This window comes from Carlito syrichta, unplaced genomic scaffold (genome assembly GCF_000164805.1).
Source record: "Carlito syrichta isolate Samal-C Ts95f unplaced genomic scaffold, Tarsius_syrichta-2.0.1 Scaffold314748, whole genome shotgun sequence".
Lineage (NCBI taxonomy): Eukaryota > Metazoa > Chordata > Mammalia > Primates > Tarsiidae > Carlito > Carlito syrichta.
Genome location: NW_007258844.1, coordinates 103,298 through 120,693, shown reverse-complemented (window position 1 = coordinate 120,693; position 17,396 = coordinate 103,298). Strand labels below are relative to the sequence as shown.

At 35.3% G+C, this 17,396-nt stretch overlaps 1 protein-coding gene across 4 annotated transcripts in view; it reads left to right on the top strand.

The window, feature by feature from the left end:
* The window catches only part of HMGCLL1 (3-hydroxymethyl-3-methylglutaryl-CoA lyase like 1), a 151,409-nt gene extending 134,625 nt beyond the window's left edge, over window positions 1–16,784 (top strand). For 3 of the 4 annotated variants that reach the window (XM_008071824.2, XM_021719477.1, XM_021719476.1), the window contains 2 exons: window positions 11,534–11,659; window positions 15,382–16,784. In XM_008071824.2, coding sequence (XP_008070015.1) covers window positions 11,534–11,659; window positions 15,382–15,483 — 228 coding nt within the window. In that variant the 3' untranslated portion in view covers window positions 15,484–16,784. The remainder of the gene's footprint in view (window positions 1–11,533; window positions 11,660–15,381) is intronic. The other variant, XM_021719478.1, reaches the window with a different exon arrangement.
* Window positions 16,785–17,396: the final 612 nt, after the last annotated feature.

The window sequence follows — 17,396 nt, the reverse complement described above, 5'->3', positions numbered from 1 at the left end:
GTTCTCTCTGTTATATTTCCTGGCTCACCTCCCTGTTTTTGGCCTGATCCCAAACTCATCCCCATCTGTAAGGTTTTTGTTGTTGTTGTTGTTGATTTTTTTCCCTCTGTGCAGGGCACCATTTTTATTTCCACTCAATTTGCTCTATCCTTTAGAGCTTCCTGGTTGCGTGTCTCACATAACCTCAAAATCTTTCTATTCACACAACCCCCCCAATCTTGTACCCAACTCTTCATTTTATCAACACATGCCCTCTGTCTGCCTCTATTTCTTCTAGATTTTTACTTTTTAAATCCAGAATTAGCCGGGCTCGGTGCCTCAGCCTGTAATCCCGTGCCTTTCGGCGGCTGAGGTGAGTGGATTGCCTGAGCCCGTGGGTTCGAGACCCGCCTGGGCAGCGAGACCTCATCTCTACAATAAATCAAAAAATCAGCCGGACGTGGTAGCGCGTGCCTGTAATTCCGGCTACTTGGAAGGCTGAGGCAGAAGGATCGCTGGGGCCCAGCAGGTCGAGACCGCGGTGGCCGGGAGCGACCACTGCACTCCTGTCTGGGCGACAGAGTGAGACTCCAACTCAAAATACATAAATACATAAATAAATAAATAATTAAAAAATAAAAATCAATCCAGAATTTATTGTGTGATATGCACCAAGCTATATGTTTCCATGAACCTTCTGTTAAGATTTCATTGAATCCTCAATAAACTTGTTATTAAATATTATTATACATATTTTACAGTTGGGGAAACAGAGGTAAAACATGATTATCAATATCTCAAAATTAAAGTGACTGAGAAGGTTCAAACAGAAGTCTGTCTCCTGAAACTGATTTCCTATGCACTAGGCTATATGTGCTCCATTTGTTTGGTTTGCTTTGTTTTGTTCATTTTGTTTTGTTATAAAGATGTGGGATACAAGTCAGGATTAGATTAGATAAGTAATCTACATGCAAAATCTATTGCCAGCTCTATTCTGTCCTCCCACTTTGCTGAAATGACCAATTTTGATTTTGTCAATGCCATAAATCCAGGGGATTTTCTCAGCTATAATTTTCTTAACCATTTGTAGCACTCATCACTGTGGTATAAGTATGAAGATAATATTTTTCTAACCTGACCGGTAACATAGAACTTCCTCCTGAACCCATGGTTTCTTTCACTAACTCATCTTCCATCTCCTACCTTCAAAAAGTGAGTGTCCACCAAAAACCAGGACTTGAATCTCTGTCATCCTTATTTGAGGTAAGTTCCTTCAGAGAACTCAGAAATTGAATAAGTCCAGGTAATATTATTTTTGTCTTGTTTGTAATTGCTCTAAGAGATAACAACTACCTAAAGCAAAAAGTAGCATTATATTATGGGATTATCTATGTAAAACTAAAAGATAGGGAAATAATAGCACAAAAGATGTATAGAGTTAATTGAAAATTTACTGTCATAATCTCCTTTCCTACATGTGACATGGTTATTTGAAGGTAGATCATAAGTAATTAAAGGTATATATTGTAAACCAAAGGTAATTACTAAACAATTTAAATAAGAGGTCTAAATATTAAACCACTAAAACAGATAAAGTGAATTCATAAAAATATTCAGTTAACAGAAGAGAAGGCAGAAAAAGAGAAAAAATAAAGAGCAAGTAGAACAAATAGTAAGCAGCTCACAAAGTGACAGATTTTAATTAATTCTTATTAATTGGCATATTAGTCCTAACAATGATCAAACACATGATAAAAATACATCTCTCAACGAATAATGACTCAAACACATGGATGTTTTTCCTCACTTGTTTAATAGTCCACTGCATATGTTCCTGGTGAACAAGCATCTCTCCCTCAAGTGGTCATTCAAGAACCCAGCATTCTTCCACCTTGTGGCTCACCATTTCCTGAAGCCTCAATGTCAACTGCATTCAGATACTAAAAAGGAACAAGCCTTGTAGTTTCTAAAAAGACTTGTTCTAGAAATCTGTATCACTTAGCTCTCGTGCTATTGGTTAGCCTATTTTTATATAGCCATGACTAAGTACATGGGCAAATTGGTAAGGTTACCTAGTTGAGAGTCCTGGGAAAAGAGGAAACAGATTTTGGTGGTGAATTGACACTATCTGCCACAGATTAGCAGCCACGTCAAAAGATTTGGGATTTTCAAACTTTTTTCACCATAGAAGTCCTCTTGGAGTTTGAAACAATGCATATAATTAGGTTTCACAGGAAAAATTCAGATTTGAGTGTAAAGCCTAGAAATCTGTATTTTAATTAGGACCTCAGGTGATTCTGACATTCAGCTGATCTCATTCTGAGAAATACTCCACAAAGCAGCAGGGAGTCATTGTGACTGGAGCAGGGTATATTGATATCTGAGACATTTCCCGGAAGAACTCTAGTCTTTTGTCACTCAAGTGAGTTCCAGGAACCAGTGGCTTCAGCATAATTTAGGAGTTGTATGAAATGCAGACTGTCAGGCACCACCTCATTCACCTAGTAAATGAAATCATATGCTCATTAAAGTTTGAGGAACACTTCTCTAATCATCTAATGCACATATATGAGAGAGCATAGATGACTACAGATGAAGTGAAGTAATTGTAGTAACATAAACAACAAATTTGAATTTGACACATTTGTGTTGCACTCAATAAAATTTGAAGTGATTCCAAGCAATGAGAGTCTGAGATAGGCCAGTATACTTTGGAGGGCATTATACTGACAGAAGGAAATTACTGTGAATTAATACATGTATATGTGAGTATACATATGTTAATAAAGTTATTTTATCTTAAATATATGATTGGTCTATATTTTAGAGGATTGAAAAATTCTAGAAACACAAATGAATTGTACCAAACGTAGTTAGTATTCTGTTTTTTATCTTCCATTTTCTCAATCATTTTCCATACTATGAAATATTCCTTGAAAATATTTTAGCTTCATAATAGTCAATCTTATGCAATTTATTAACTATTTTTCTATTTTTGGACATTTAACCTATGAACTGATTTTCACTATTACAAATAATATTACAGAAATATCATCCTTGAACATAAATCTATTTGAACATTTCTGACTATTTTCTTGGGCTAGTTTCCTAGAAATACAATCACTAGGACAACAAAAATTTACTTTCTGAACTAATGTGATAATATTGTTAAGTTGTGTGGAAATCTTTCAAAAACTTGGAGAAAATCTCATTAAAAAATGAAGGTTTTTTGTTTTTTCAAGTCTCTCTTTCTGCCCCTGTCACACCCTGCCCTGCCTCCTGAAGTTGTTACATGGATTAAATGAATCAACATGTATAAAATGTTTAGTAATGTGTCTGGCACCTAGTCAGTGCTTATGAAATGTTAACTATTAATACTGGACAATTATTAGACTGGAACTTGCATTCTTACTCTACCTTTATATGTAAGAACATATCACTTGCCTTCCATGAATCTCAGTTTGCTCATCATTAAAATGGGCATATATGACTAATCACTTCCCATTGATTTAGTGGAGTTTTACCATTTGTAAAGATGTGGTACAATCCCTGTGACAAAATAAACTATCGATACATCTTGCTAATAGTATTTATTATTTTCTCAATCTTACTGAAATTGAGAATTTTTAAATCACTTTTTAAAGTTTTCTCCCTTCTATGTACACACTTTCATTTCTATCTTAGTTTGAATGTACCAAATAAAGATAAGAATATAATCTATTTTATTTTTAAGTTAAGGAGAAGTGAAGCATTTAGGAAAGCCCTTCTTGAAGATGAGAGGGGCTATATAAAAGCATCAATGATAACATTAGCTTACTCATTCCTCAACATAACTGTGTGTGTGTGCGTCTATCATTATTTCCTTACTAATTTTGAAATATACTTCAATTTATTGAAACTTGGAACATTATTCATGTATGCTAACATTTCATGATTTATGGCTCTCATACTGTGATACTAAGCTCATAATACACATAATTGGCAAACAGGGTTCTCTCTCTAGTGGTACCATAGTACATACAGTATCTATTTGGAGTGCTGATAGAAAAACATCTCAAGGCAAGATCTGGGTTTACTAGAAGGGTGCTGTGAACCATTAGTAATGCCTGGCCCTGCCATTGAAATGTGAGTAACACTTCATGTATGGATAATTGCAGTTCTTTCCTGTAGGAAATATTAGCTATGAGGAACAAGTTGAGAAGAAAAATATTGGAAAAAATAAGTATTTTTAAAATATTTTATTCTACATGAATATTTGCCTTTCTTTCCTCTGAGTAACTTAAATCCAAAAGTGAATAATTTTCACTTTCAGAAATTTGATTATTTTAAATTAAATCTAACATTATTATAGATTTTTTTAAAAATTGAATTTAGAGGATTAAAAAAATAGATGAATTATAAAAAAACAAATTGTAAATTTTCTTAGGGACTTTAGTTAAATCAATACCTAGGATTTTAGTTTTCAGGCAAAATCTTGAGAGTATGAATATATAGATTATAAATTTTGCAAAATGATTTTTTAAAGTCTCTTTCTTATTGCATTTATCAGTTTTATTTGGGGAGTAAATTCTTACAGTGCCAAGAAAAAGTTGAGGTGATACTTTGATTTAACATATGAGCAGGGCCTGGGCACTGAGCATCACACAAAATTAATGCTCCTCAGAGCTCACCAAGATTGTAGCACAAAAGCAATATGCTTATGATATATCTACAGTCAACTTATCAATTTCCAGAAAGAATTGCCATTAATATTTTATCCATTTACTTCAGCCCTTAAGTTCAAGCATGTATTCAAAGAGCTCAAGCAGATGGAGCACACATAACCAGCCTCACTGGCTGTATTGTATTCTGGACCACTGGGTTAATAGCTTCAATTATGAATTTTGAGAAAAGCGGAAGCCATGGATACCTCAATCCCTTTAATCTGTTTTTGTTTTTAATTTGGAGAGCATTAGTTCCCTGAGTCCTAGAGACAATTGCTTCTCATTTAATAATCATGAACTACTTCTCAGTGACAGGCAAAATATACAAGTCATTTTATTTCTAATGTTGAATTCCATGAACTACAGGACATTTAGGTATTTCAAGTCTCTGGCACACAGAATGTGTTTCATAAACACTTCAAGTCAAAGGAAGAATAAGCAAAAATATACTGAATATATTAAACTACGGGTTCATGTGCTCTGCACCATTAGTAAAAAGTGTCCTTATTTTAAAGGTAATATAAAACTGTTTGTTTGTTTAAAAGAACTATTTATTTATGTGTTTGCTATTTGGAGAGCTGGAACACAATAGAGTTGTAAAGACTTGTCTTTAGTTTAGCTTAGTGAATTTTAGAGCTACATTGCCACCTTGTGGTTAGTCACCTAAAAATGCACTTTTCTTCAAAAACAAAACAAAAAGGTGCAAATGTTTTGTTTTTGTAAAGTGAACCCAAGTTTGAAAGTAGTGTTTATATTTGAAGAGGAGGAAGTGGGAACAATTTTCTGAAAATACTCCTTTAGTACAAATAGTTTCTTATATGAGAAAATTAGTTGTTTCTTATCTATTATTTTCAAATACATGATGAAATGCTGCGATTTCAGTGACTAAATACAAAAATATTCTATTTATGATAAAGAATTAACAAAAAGAATCAACATTTTTCTTCCTAGCTTGTTCTCAACTTGTTTACATCATATTGCAATCATTTCTAATGGGATAAGGAAGTAGATATGAAGAAAACATGGCTAGTAAATTTTCTTAGAAGACTGACTAGAAATTTCTATAGCAGCTTATTTGGAAATAAGAGCATATAATTTAGTATGTGAGTAACATTATTCATTGGGAAGATCTTTATTTCTGAAAAGAGACTTGCACATTTAACAAAGGAGAAAATTTAGGGGAAATTGCATAAAAATATATTTTAAATTACAGTGAATTTTTTGAAGAGACGCTTTAAAGGTAACTAATGCTCAATATTTTCCTTTATAAGTAAAATATTCTTGAATAAACTCTCTTTAAAACTGCATACTTAAATTTTAAGTCCACATATTTCTCTTAGAATAGTTTCAATTAATTTGTGAATAAAGCTTACTGAAAGAGAATTCGTGCCTAAAATTCATCTGCTACTAGAAAAGAGAGGACCATTTTCCAGATTCCCTTTTATCCAGATTATGTCTGCCTTTACCAGATTGTGTCTGTAGATTAGCCCTGCTGTTTTAGCCCCTATAAAGGTTAATTAGTTGCAAAATATGATACAGACTGAGAAATTCAGTCCTGGATATAGTTACACACTCATTTTCATTTATTTACTATCATCCTTCTACTGACTAAAGTTTGCAAAAATTTTTTTCTTTAACTTATACATGTAATTAACATCTATTGTGGGGCAACTGGAAAAAAAGACAAAATTAAAATAAAATAAATTACTGTATCACATCACCTGTGTTCACCACTGTTAGCATTAGATATAGCACTCAAATATTTTTTTTTTTTAGAAAATGGTATTATGACTGCAATAACATCTTCTAACTCATTTCTTCCCTTAAATTTGCATTTAAATAGCATTTACCATTCTGTTTTATGGCTATACCATAAATAGTTTAACTTATTCCCTATTTTGAGACATTTGGGTTGTTTTCAAGTTTTTATTTTAAAAAACATACTGTGTTGAGTCATTATATAGATACATGTATGTTTGTGTTATGTATCATGTACAACAAAATGTGTTTACCCATATGTATTTGTTTTTATTTCTTATCTAGTTATTTACTTAGAATTTGTTAAATAAGCCTAGAAAGAACTTTTTTGATAAGGAATTTGTGGATCAATGAATGTTAACAATTTAAGACTAATTACTAGTTAATTGGTCACCAGAAAAAAATCCAATTTACTGTAATCTTCCTATTAGTCTAAGTTCACCTGTTTACTTTGTTTCAACAACACTGCAATTTTGGTTGTAATATTTACTGAAGTATAATGCACATATAGAAAAGTGCACAAATGATAAGATCAATGAATTTTCACAAACTGGTATTCCCAGTATCATCAACCCAGTTCAATAAATAGAATGTTGCCAGCACCCCCAGAAGCTCTCCTCGTATCATTTTTATTCACACTTCAAAGGATAACTATTAACTTCTACCTTAATGAGTGTTGTCTATTTTAGGACTTTATCTAAGTGAAATAATGTTCTACATTCTCTTTTGAGCTTGGCTTTTTTCAAGCAACCTTTTGTTTGTGAGTTTGTCCACATTGTTGAAGTTGTAGTTTATTTCACATCTTGTAGCTCTATACTACACTATTTCAATGACAATATTCTTTTTTTAATCTCTTGTCAATCTGAAAGTGTAAAATATGGTGTTACAGTATTCATTCACAATCTTTGATTTAATGTGAAGCTGAATATGTTTTCTTCGGTTCACTGATTATTTACATTTGCTCCTTTGGGGCATTGATCCTTTATTGTTTCTCTGTTATAGCACTAGTTGCTCTACTATAAATAATCTTTCACTTTTACCCAAACAATAGGTTACACTGGCCTTCAGTTACTTGTTTCTTCCCGGTTTTCCATAAGATCAATTAAGATGAAAAACTGTGTTCTTTTCACAATGTAACAAGCTTCCCTTCTGGGACTCTTGTAGGGTCTTGATCCTCAGTAGTGAGAAAAGGAACATGATATGTGGGTTCCAGACTCCAAGAGTGAATCGTCCACATTTTGGGCTGAAGCCATTTTTCACCCATCACGCTGATTCCTCTTTCACTACCTCATACTTTTTAAAGTCTCCTTTTAAAATCAGGTGGCTCGGCCTGTAATCCCACGCCTTTGGGAGGCTGAGGTGAGTGGATTGCCTGAGCCCGCGGGTTCGAGACCCGCCTGGGCAGCAAGACCGCATCTCTACAATAAATCAAAAACTCGGCCGGGCGTGGTAGCGCATGCCTGTAATTCCGGCTACTCGGAAGGCTGAGGCTGAAGGATCGCCAGAGCCCAGCAGATCGAGGCTGCGGTGGCCGGGAGCGGCCACTGTACTCCAGTCTGGGTGACCGAGAGAGACTCCAACTCAAAAAAATAAAATAAATAAAAAATAAAATCTGGTTTCCTTGAAAGGCTGACCAGTCCTGGTTAATTTTTTGCTGCCTCGGGGTACAGAGCTTCTCTAAGGTTAAAGCTGACTCATACCCTGGGTTGATAAAGGGTGAGATAGATAAGAAACTCAGCCTCAGAGGTTCTCATGCCTAGCTACACATGAGAATCCCCGAGGGCAGCTTTAAAGAAATATTAATGCTTGGCTCCATTCTCAGAGAGAGATTCTGATTAAACTGGTCTGGGGAGATGCTTAGGCATTCCTATTTTTTAAAGGACCCTAGGTGATTCTAATGGGTAGACAAGATTGAGAATCATTGAAACTTCTGGCTCCTCAGGTGACAGATTCAAGCCCAAATAGGTCAGTTTTAACTTATAGGTGAAGAATGCCCATGTCTATTTGATGTCATGGCAGTTTCCCAGAAATGGGCAATACCTTAATACTTGCCTTTTAAATTAATGCATGATGCCACAAACTTCACTTCCTTATTCTTACTGTTTGGATTCATAGCAAAGGAAAATTATCCTAAATGTTTCACATTTAGGACAATTATGTTAGGTAGTCAGTTATTACCATCTGAATATGATTGAGCTTGTCAGGTCATTATTTGAGAGAGATTGTGGTAACAGAAGGAAAGAGAGCTATTGGGACCTTTCCATGTTGAAGTGTATAATAAGAGAAACGGAAATGCAGAAACAATCTATCTTTTGTAAACCTGCCTTAGGTCCCAAAGAATTCCTGGGCTTTTTAAAGATTGTAATTCTTCCCTTCTGAGCCTTGGTGAGTATCCTCTTAAACCTTGCAAGGGAAATTCTAGAAAAGTGGTTCGTAAAGTACACTCCCCTTGGCATTCCAATTGGCACAGAAGTCAATTGAAAGAGCTCCCAATGGCGAAATCTTGAACAATTTGAATAACAAAATACATAATTTAGTATTAAATTACAACCCAAAGTGCAAAATATATGCCTGTAAACTATGAGTTTTTGCTGATATAAACACATGCTTAATAAATAAATATGGAGGATAAACCTCCTATAAAAAAGAATTTCAAATAATTTATGCAGCTATTCTCCACTCTTTAAGTGTGAGCTGCACATAGTGACTTTTTTCCAAAGAGTATAGTATGGAAAGTTTGGGGAGAGACTTTATAGTGCAGATGCTTGGCAAATACCTTGTTGGCTAGGCAATCCAGTTTCATATCAGCAGTAGTAATTTATATTGGTAGAATGTGACTTGGATATGATGCTTTGAGACTGGCACCTCACCTCTGTGGTCTTCCTCCCAAAATGCCATTATTCCAGTCTTACTATGAGAACACTTTAGACAAACCCAAACTGAAGGACATTGTGCACAATACACTATCAATGCTTCTCAAAATAGTCAAGGTCTGAGAAACCGTTGTGGTCCAGAAGTGCCTAAAGAGATACGAATACATATCAGAAATGTAGAATCCTGATGAGTTTCTGGAAAAGAAAAAAATAAATAAATAATGTCTTTAGAAATGTCTTTGTAGATGTCTAAAGAAATATGAATAATGTATGGGTTTTAATTAATGATAATATGTCAATATTTGCTCATTAGCTGTGACAAATACTCTGTGATATAAAAGTTGACAAGCTTCTTTGCTTGGCTAAACTTTATTTAGGCTTCTAAAACTTCTCCTAATCCCATCTGTGAACTTCCTTGTAAAATCCAGTTTTAGCAATTCCCGCTAAATCAGTTAGCAAGAACCCCTATATAGTCAATATTTGAACACCCTGCATACCTGATCAGGTGTCTCATCTTCCACAATCCCCCAGGTGATGCTGATCACCCTGGCCTCTCTTCAGCAAAAATCCTGTTAGGTCAGTTTAGCTAGAATTCCTTTTACCCCTGATATTTTTCTCTTAGTAATTTTCTATCCTTTAACCCTCACTCTGGGGCTATAAATTCCCACTTACTCATGCTGTGTTTGGAGGTCAGCCCAATCTCTCGCCCCTACTGCAAGATTCTATTGCAGTGGTCCCTGTACCTACTGCGATGTCCCTAAATAAAGTCTTCTTTGCTCTTCTTGAATAGGTATCATCGGATTTTTTTTTACTTAAACAGGTGTTAACAACAAATGAAACTGTAATAGATGAGAACTCTCTGTTTTATATTTACAAATTTTCTAAAAATCTTGAACTGTTCCAAAATAAAAAGATTAGCAGGAAAAAGAAAAGAAAGGAAGGGAAAAAAGACGGGGGAGAGAGGGAGAAAGAGAAGGTCAGAAAAGCTGTAGCTGTCAAACTCTTGTTAAAAATTCAGATTCTCGGATCCCAACCCAGACCTTCTGAATGAGAAATAAGATGGAGCATTGGTCTGTGACTGGGAACCACTGTTCTAGCTGGATGACCAAGAGCTCTTCTTCCAGGCACTTCTCATTTTAGATGAGGTCCTATTACTTTTTCTTCAATGATCAGGAGTAGAGAATCAGATTAGGCTTCTCTGTAGCTTCTGATCACCACATTGTCACCTTCACAGAAGAGTGATATGCCTGCCTCTCTTCTCCCCATGTACTAACGTCTGATTTCAAAGGCCCTTCTCAGACACTGTAGTGCTCATGTCCTTCACAACTTCTCCAGCACACAGAACTCTTCCACATCTGCTATCCCCAGGCACATAATCACATACCAACTTGCACATTTCGAGCGGCTACAATCAAGACAGAGAGTGAATCCTCGGAAGATAGAGGACTTCACCTACCAGATGGTGACCTTGGGTAAATTGATTGATCCCTCTGGACTAAGTTTTCTTTCTGTGAACTGAGGATGATAGAAGAGTATCTGCCTCGTGGGTTTTTGTGAGAATTGTGAGTTTAAAGCACATATGATATTAAGAATAGTATCCACAATTTAGCAAGGACCCAATAAATGTGAGCTGCTGTAATTACTAGTGGCAGACGTCTTACCTCTTAACATATCTTTCTTGTCCCAAAACAGCAGGGTTTTGTGTGCAAAATAATGACTCAGAAAAGATTGGGTGAATTGACTGAGTAAAATGAGCCCATAAACTACCACTGCAAAAAATGCTAACTTCCTCCTTCCCCACCCCACACACACCAGTCTTTTAACACATTTTTATTTTGAGTTGGAATATTGGAAATATATCATGTTGTTTATGTAATGCTATAGGATAAAGCTAGAGAACTGGAGAATATGTAAAAACCTGGGGGTAATTTAACCTTACTCCAAGCTTCGCTACCTGTAGTTGTGCTATTATTAACTAATAACATCATTTTAATTTTGATCAAAGAGTATTCTAGTTCCAGACATCCTTAGTAGAGTTTCTGTTAGCCTAAGAGACAAGATTAGTCAGAAGAAGGATCAGCAGCTATCAGCAGGTAGGTAAGTGACCATGTTTGAATAAAGAGTTCAAATTTTATTTGCTCTTTGCCACAGGTTAAATAGAAACGTGACAATTTACTGCGAAAAAATACACAAGCCTTAGGTGTTTTTTTTGTTTTACAGATGGGAATTAATGTGGTGGACTCTGCAGTATCCGGGTTGGGTGGTTGTCCTTATGCAAAAGGTGCTTCTGGGAATGTAGCCACTGAGGATTTGCTATATATGCTTAATGGCCTGGGGCTCAATACAGTAAGTTTCTTTAACATATTTTAATATTCATACATTCCTTGCAGTTCCAAATTACAATGCTTCTCAGATGTGGGAAGCAATTTTGAGGTCAAAGTTTTACTACACTTTTGCTGTTTGCTAAAATGCACAGTGGGAAAATACAATAAAAATTCTTTCAGGGACTTTTATAAAGTAACTTATTGCTATGACTGAATCACAAATAATGCTACCATTTTACATTTTTATAGTGCTTCATGACCTCCAAAGTACTTCTTCATGTATTATCTGACTTGATTTCACACACTTTGTGAGTTAGAGCCTGTGTCTTTGCTGTTATGATTGAGTTACGGGTTTTGGGGTGTTTTTTTTTTGTATGGATGCTTCCTGGGGGAAAAAAAAATGACATCTTGATTGTTTTACAGTGACAACTAGGGCTTCTGGACAAGATCCCAGGACACTCTTAAATGGTCAATGGAAGAGCAGAACTTCATAATACTTAGTGTGTGAAACACTGGATGGTAGGGATAGTCTCTTTACAAGTAGTGCCTGAAAAGTCACGTGCTGAGTAATCACGTCCACCAAAATAGTCACCTTGTTTTGCTATGTGCTTGGTAACATAATCTGTTAGTCTATAGGAAAGATTTTTTTTATTTTGGGGGAAAAGTCTAAAAAAGCAAGAAAACTGTCCACAAGTAATCAAACATTCCAAATGTTTTATAAGATGTAACAGCATCATCTGGATTACAAAATGGAATTTTCCCTCTCTACCACTCTTGCCTCTTATTTTTCCTCCCTGTTCTTACATGCATGCTCCTGTAGCACTAAACTTAATGGTAGTCCACATTTCTGCACCATTCTATTTCTTATTCTACCCTTTACTCGTGTTTTCACCACCACTTGGGATGGTCTTATACCCCATGCTCTATTTCACCCAGAAGTGAGGCACCACCATCCTAAAAGAAGTCTTCTAACATCTTTATGTCTGTCTCCTAAGGCAGACCATTAGACCCCTCTCCTTCATGCTTCCATGCAACCCTTGTATTACCTCTGAACTAACCATATCTTGTATCATAATCTTGCTTCTGTGCCTACTCCCCATGCAGCCAGAAAGGAGTTCTTCCAGCTTGTTCAGACTCGGTGCCCATGGCATAAAGATGCTCAACAAAAGATTTTGAAAGACTGACTTCACTTGACACCAAATCCCAACCACTGTTGGCCTTATACACCAAAAAGCTAGTGCCTCTCTCCTCTGGTTAGGAATAAGTGTCTCTTTTACAACGTAGCTTAGTCATTTCCATCAAAAGGCCATGACAGAAACTGAAGAGAAATAAATCCTTTCTTAGAGATTTAGATGACTGAATTGAACTCAACTGACAGCTGGTGCTTAATATGTGCCCATTTTGTTCTATAGCTTTGAGATCCAAAATGAAAGTAATCAAGTCTATTCCTGAGAATTTCACAATTCAAGGAGGATTGCCACATTGAGTAGCTGCCACAATTCAGTCACTTATCCTAGCTAACAAGCTAAGATTCTCTGTGGAATTCAATCTCACCGTAGATCCCACGTTCAGGCAGTTACCAAGAGCCTCTAATCTAACTTGCAAAATATGTTGGTGGTTGTCCCTTCCTTACTCTCTTTGCTATGACCAAATCAGTGTAGGTCCTTATCTTTTCCCAGGGTGTTCATCCCCTACACTGGTCTGCTGGCTTCAGGCTTTAAGTCCATCCTCCATGCTCCTATCAAAGGATTCTATCTGAAATACAAGTATGAATATCCCTGCTTCTGTCTGAGCACCTGTAAGTGGGTTACCATTTCCTGAAAGCAAGGCTGTGCTTTATCATATAATCTAGCCTGTTTATACCTTTTTTCCATATATGCCACAGTACTTTTTCATATATCGTTCTTCTCCTTGCTTATATACAGTGCTGTCCTCTCCAGGACTCATACTTCCTATATAAAACTTGGGTCAGGCTTTTATTTTTCGGCATCCTTTCCTGACATAGTCTTTTCTACTCTTTGTCCTCACTGAGTTGGTAGTCCCCCTCTTCCTCCATAGTCACCTGGTCATATCTCTACTTGTGACTACTAGAGTACAGGTTTTCTGTTTGGGGGTTCATATATATTGTCTGCTTGACCATAAGTTTCCTAAAGATGGAAACCACATTTTACATTAAGTTCTTGAAACTCCAGACCCTATTGTGGTATATGACATGACATATTAAAGCACCTGATAAACAGTTTAAGAATAAATGCAGTGTTCTTTCATAATGATATCTGTTTTTAAATAAAATTATAAAGAGGTCAAAGTGCAACTCTTTTTCGGTATGATATCAACAAATTCTTCTGCATAATTGTTACAAATGGAATTATTGGAAGTGAAGAAGAACATTAGTGACTAAATGGATGTAAATCATAAGTGAAAGACATATGAAGCCAATTGTTTACAAAATTTAAATGTCAGAGGATTAAGAATGTTAAACTAAAATGTGCTTAACAGATACTCCACCAAAATTTATTACCATGACAAAGTCAAATTTCTCAAACTAAAGCAAGTGTTAGTACGCTGAAAACAGCTTTAGAACAAAAAAGACATCGTGAAAATAACTTACAAGTGTCATCTTACAAAATATTTTTATTGATCATTCTTAAAGAAAGCAAAGACTACAAAGAAAGCAGTGCTCTACATGTTTCTAGTGAGAAGTAATTAGCTATATTGAAACGTCTCCAGTTTCTAAAATGATATTCATTGCTATGAAAGCCCTTATGAGTAGTTATACTTGTCTATTTTAAGAAAATGACAGACTTCTATAAACATTAAACACTACTTCTCAATAGCAAGGAAGACAAAGCATGTTCAATTTTAAGCTCACATTGTTTCTAGTCCATGTTGAAGGAGGACATGGGAGTTCATGAAATGCTACACAAGACAAGTTTGTGGTTAATCCATCTAATGCCTTGTCTCCTCTTGTGACAGCAAAAGTGCTGGGCGGAGACTTCAATAGTGACCTTTCATTACACCAAGGCCCAGAGCATGCCCTGAACTTGGCCTCCATACTCAACTGCACTCTGTCATCCATGGATTTACCTAAGCCTTTGTTTATCCTATTTATACTTTCAAACAGTACGACCTCTCAAGCAAACAAATTCCAGATGTGTACTAAATACTACTTCATTTTTTTTACTTGCAACTACCTCCTTTAGTGCCTTATCAGTGATAGTGTTTTTGACCTTGCTTGAGATTGAGATATATATATATAAATGATATTAACTAATATCATATTTATGTTATATATTTAAATATGATTATATTTCCTTTAATCCTTATGATTTTATCAAGTTTGTTTTTTATATAGTAAAAAGGATTTTTTTCTAAGAGAATTATTATCTGTAAACTCCAAAGCATCATCATTTAAATTGTCCAATATTTTGTAGACTGTTTTCTAGTTCCATTATTGTTCTTCTTACACTTTAGGCACCAGCTTGAATTACACTGAGTTATTCAAGTGTGTCTACCTATGCTATTTACAAGTTAAGATTCACTATATTTTCTAATAAGGCAGGAAAATCTAAAATGGTGACTACGTGATTCATGAAAACAAATGTTATCCTAAAATCAATAATGACTAACACTTTATTTAGTGATTTTAAATGGTTAAGTAACTACTAATAAAATTCAAAGAGATATGTTTTATCTGTTCTCTAATTCCTCTCCCCTTCTTGTATCCCTTGTTTTCCCTACCAGGGTGTGAATCTTTACAAAGTGATGGAAGCTGGTGACTTTATTTGCAAAGCTGTGAATAAAACCACAAACTCTAAAGTAGCACAAGCCTCCTTCAGTGCTTGACTTGAATGGATTTATGACTTAAGTTTGAGAAGATCAATTTCAGCTACATACTCATCTGAAAATCATTAATGTCAACTGGCTCTGAAATGTGAAGTAATAGACAAGAGCAGGAAAAAGAGATACTTTTGAAAAAGAGTATAACTGGATAGATTATGAAGTCAATGAAAGCAATACTGGTTACCAGGTAAATTGCAAGCTGAGAATAAACAATAAAACTTGTAGTCATACTTTTGAACTTGAAAAAAAGTCCGTTTTGCTCTCATGGAAATAACTTTTTTAATTTAGTAGACAGGAAAATTGACTTCAGATTTCCCTGAGTATCATATACTGTGTTAATACTTAATCAAGCAGGCTTAGCACAGTGTACACATTGTCAGTAGTTTATGAGCTCCCGCATAGTGTACAGAGTGTATGGCCTCCATATTATGCATTATGCCTCTGAATCTCAACTTTTTATTTGCCAAGTCAGTTAAGTTATGGACCAAGAGCCAAATCTCCATCTGACCCTACATAATTTTCAGCAATAGAACTTTTATATTTCAAGTATGGCTAACATCTGTTAACTATTTCAATGACTTTATCTTGTTCCAAGAAGCTGTGGTCGATGGCAAGATGCCATATCCTGGAAACATATTACAACCTCCCATATTTGTTATATGCATCCAGTTTACCATACTTTACTTTTTATCAGTTAATAGTAAAAATGAACATGGTGTGACTCAACTATTAAGCAATTGTAAGGTATGATTTTTGTCCTGATGTCTATGCTACAGTGATGAGAATAGATTATATATGTATCATCATCTAGTTGTATAATTTTCAGATCACTTCCAAATTGTCCAAGGAAGTATCATTATGATCCTAAGAATATTAAGATAGTTTTAAATTCACAAAATAACTGTTTTTCCCTTGACTCATGGTGCTTTAACTACATCACATGCTTTTCTGGTTGACTTTTCAAACGGTTATTTTAAAAATTAAAGTGGCTCAAATTTTGTCTATTGGACTAAATGGTATTGCCAGATATAACAAAAACTAATATGTAAAAGATAGAGATGAGGAGGAGGAGTACTATGGCAAAAAAAAACCCATTTCTGTAACCTATGCAAATCACATGGGAACAGTACTCTTACATGTGGGTCTGAAATGTCAGTTCTAGTATTAATACAGACTTCTCTAATAACACTGAGTGATACTATCTCTGAATAAATTTAAATATAAATTGAAAAATAAAAGTGAGTGCTGTGGACTTTCTAGGAAATATTTATTAAAACCATTGAAATAAAAAGAAGTTCAAGAAAATAAGAGAAGTACTGATTATGATTAAGTTGCATGGTTTTGGAGCAGGAACAGAAGAGCAAGTCTATCTTCTAGAGTAGTGAGAGCAATTCTCTGCTTGTGGTTAGTGTTGATGGTGGGGAAAATGTAGGGCACAGACAAAATCAAAGCTGGTTAAGGATCTTCCTCAGTTACATCTCCCTTGTGAGCTCTCTTCATGAAGAGCGTGCCCCTGAACACCAGAGTAGTAACGGGGCAGTTGAACTAAGTGTACACAGCTGGACGTGTAACCCATCTTCCAAGATTGACTTTTCCTATCTTTTACAGAACTGTGAAGTTCTGGTTTTGAGGTATTTGCAGAAGCATCCATTGATGCAAATCGCTTATAGAAACATTTAAAGGGAAAATAGTACTGTTTTGAAATGAAAAACATGGACTTTTCCAAAGGTACAAGTGACCAGAAACCCCAACTGCAGTCTAAGGCACAATTACACAACATTCACATTAGACTACTGATTCTTTCCACGAATATCCTGATGCCACCTAATTATATCTACCCCATGAAAGCTTGTGTTTTAGATATTTGGTATCCTTTCTCCACAGAACCCATCTAAATCCTATTGTTAGCTTCAAGA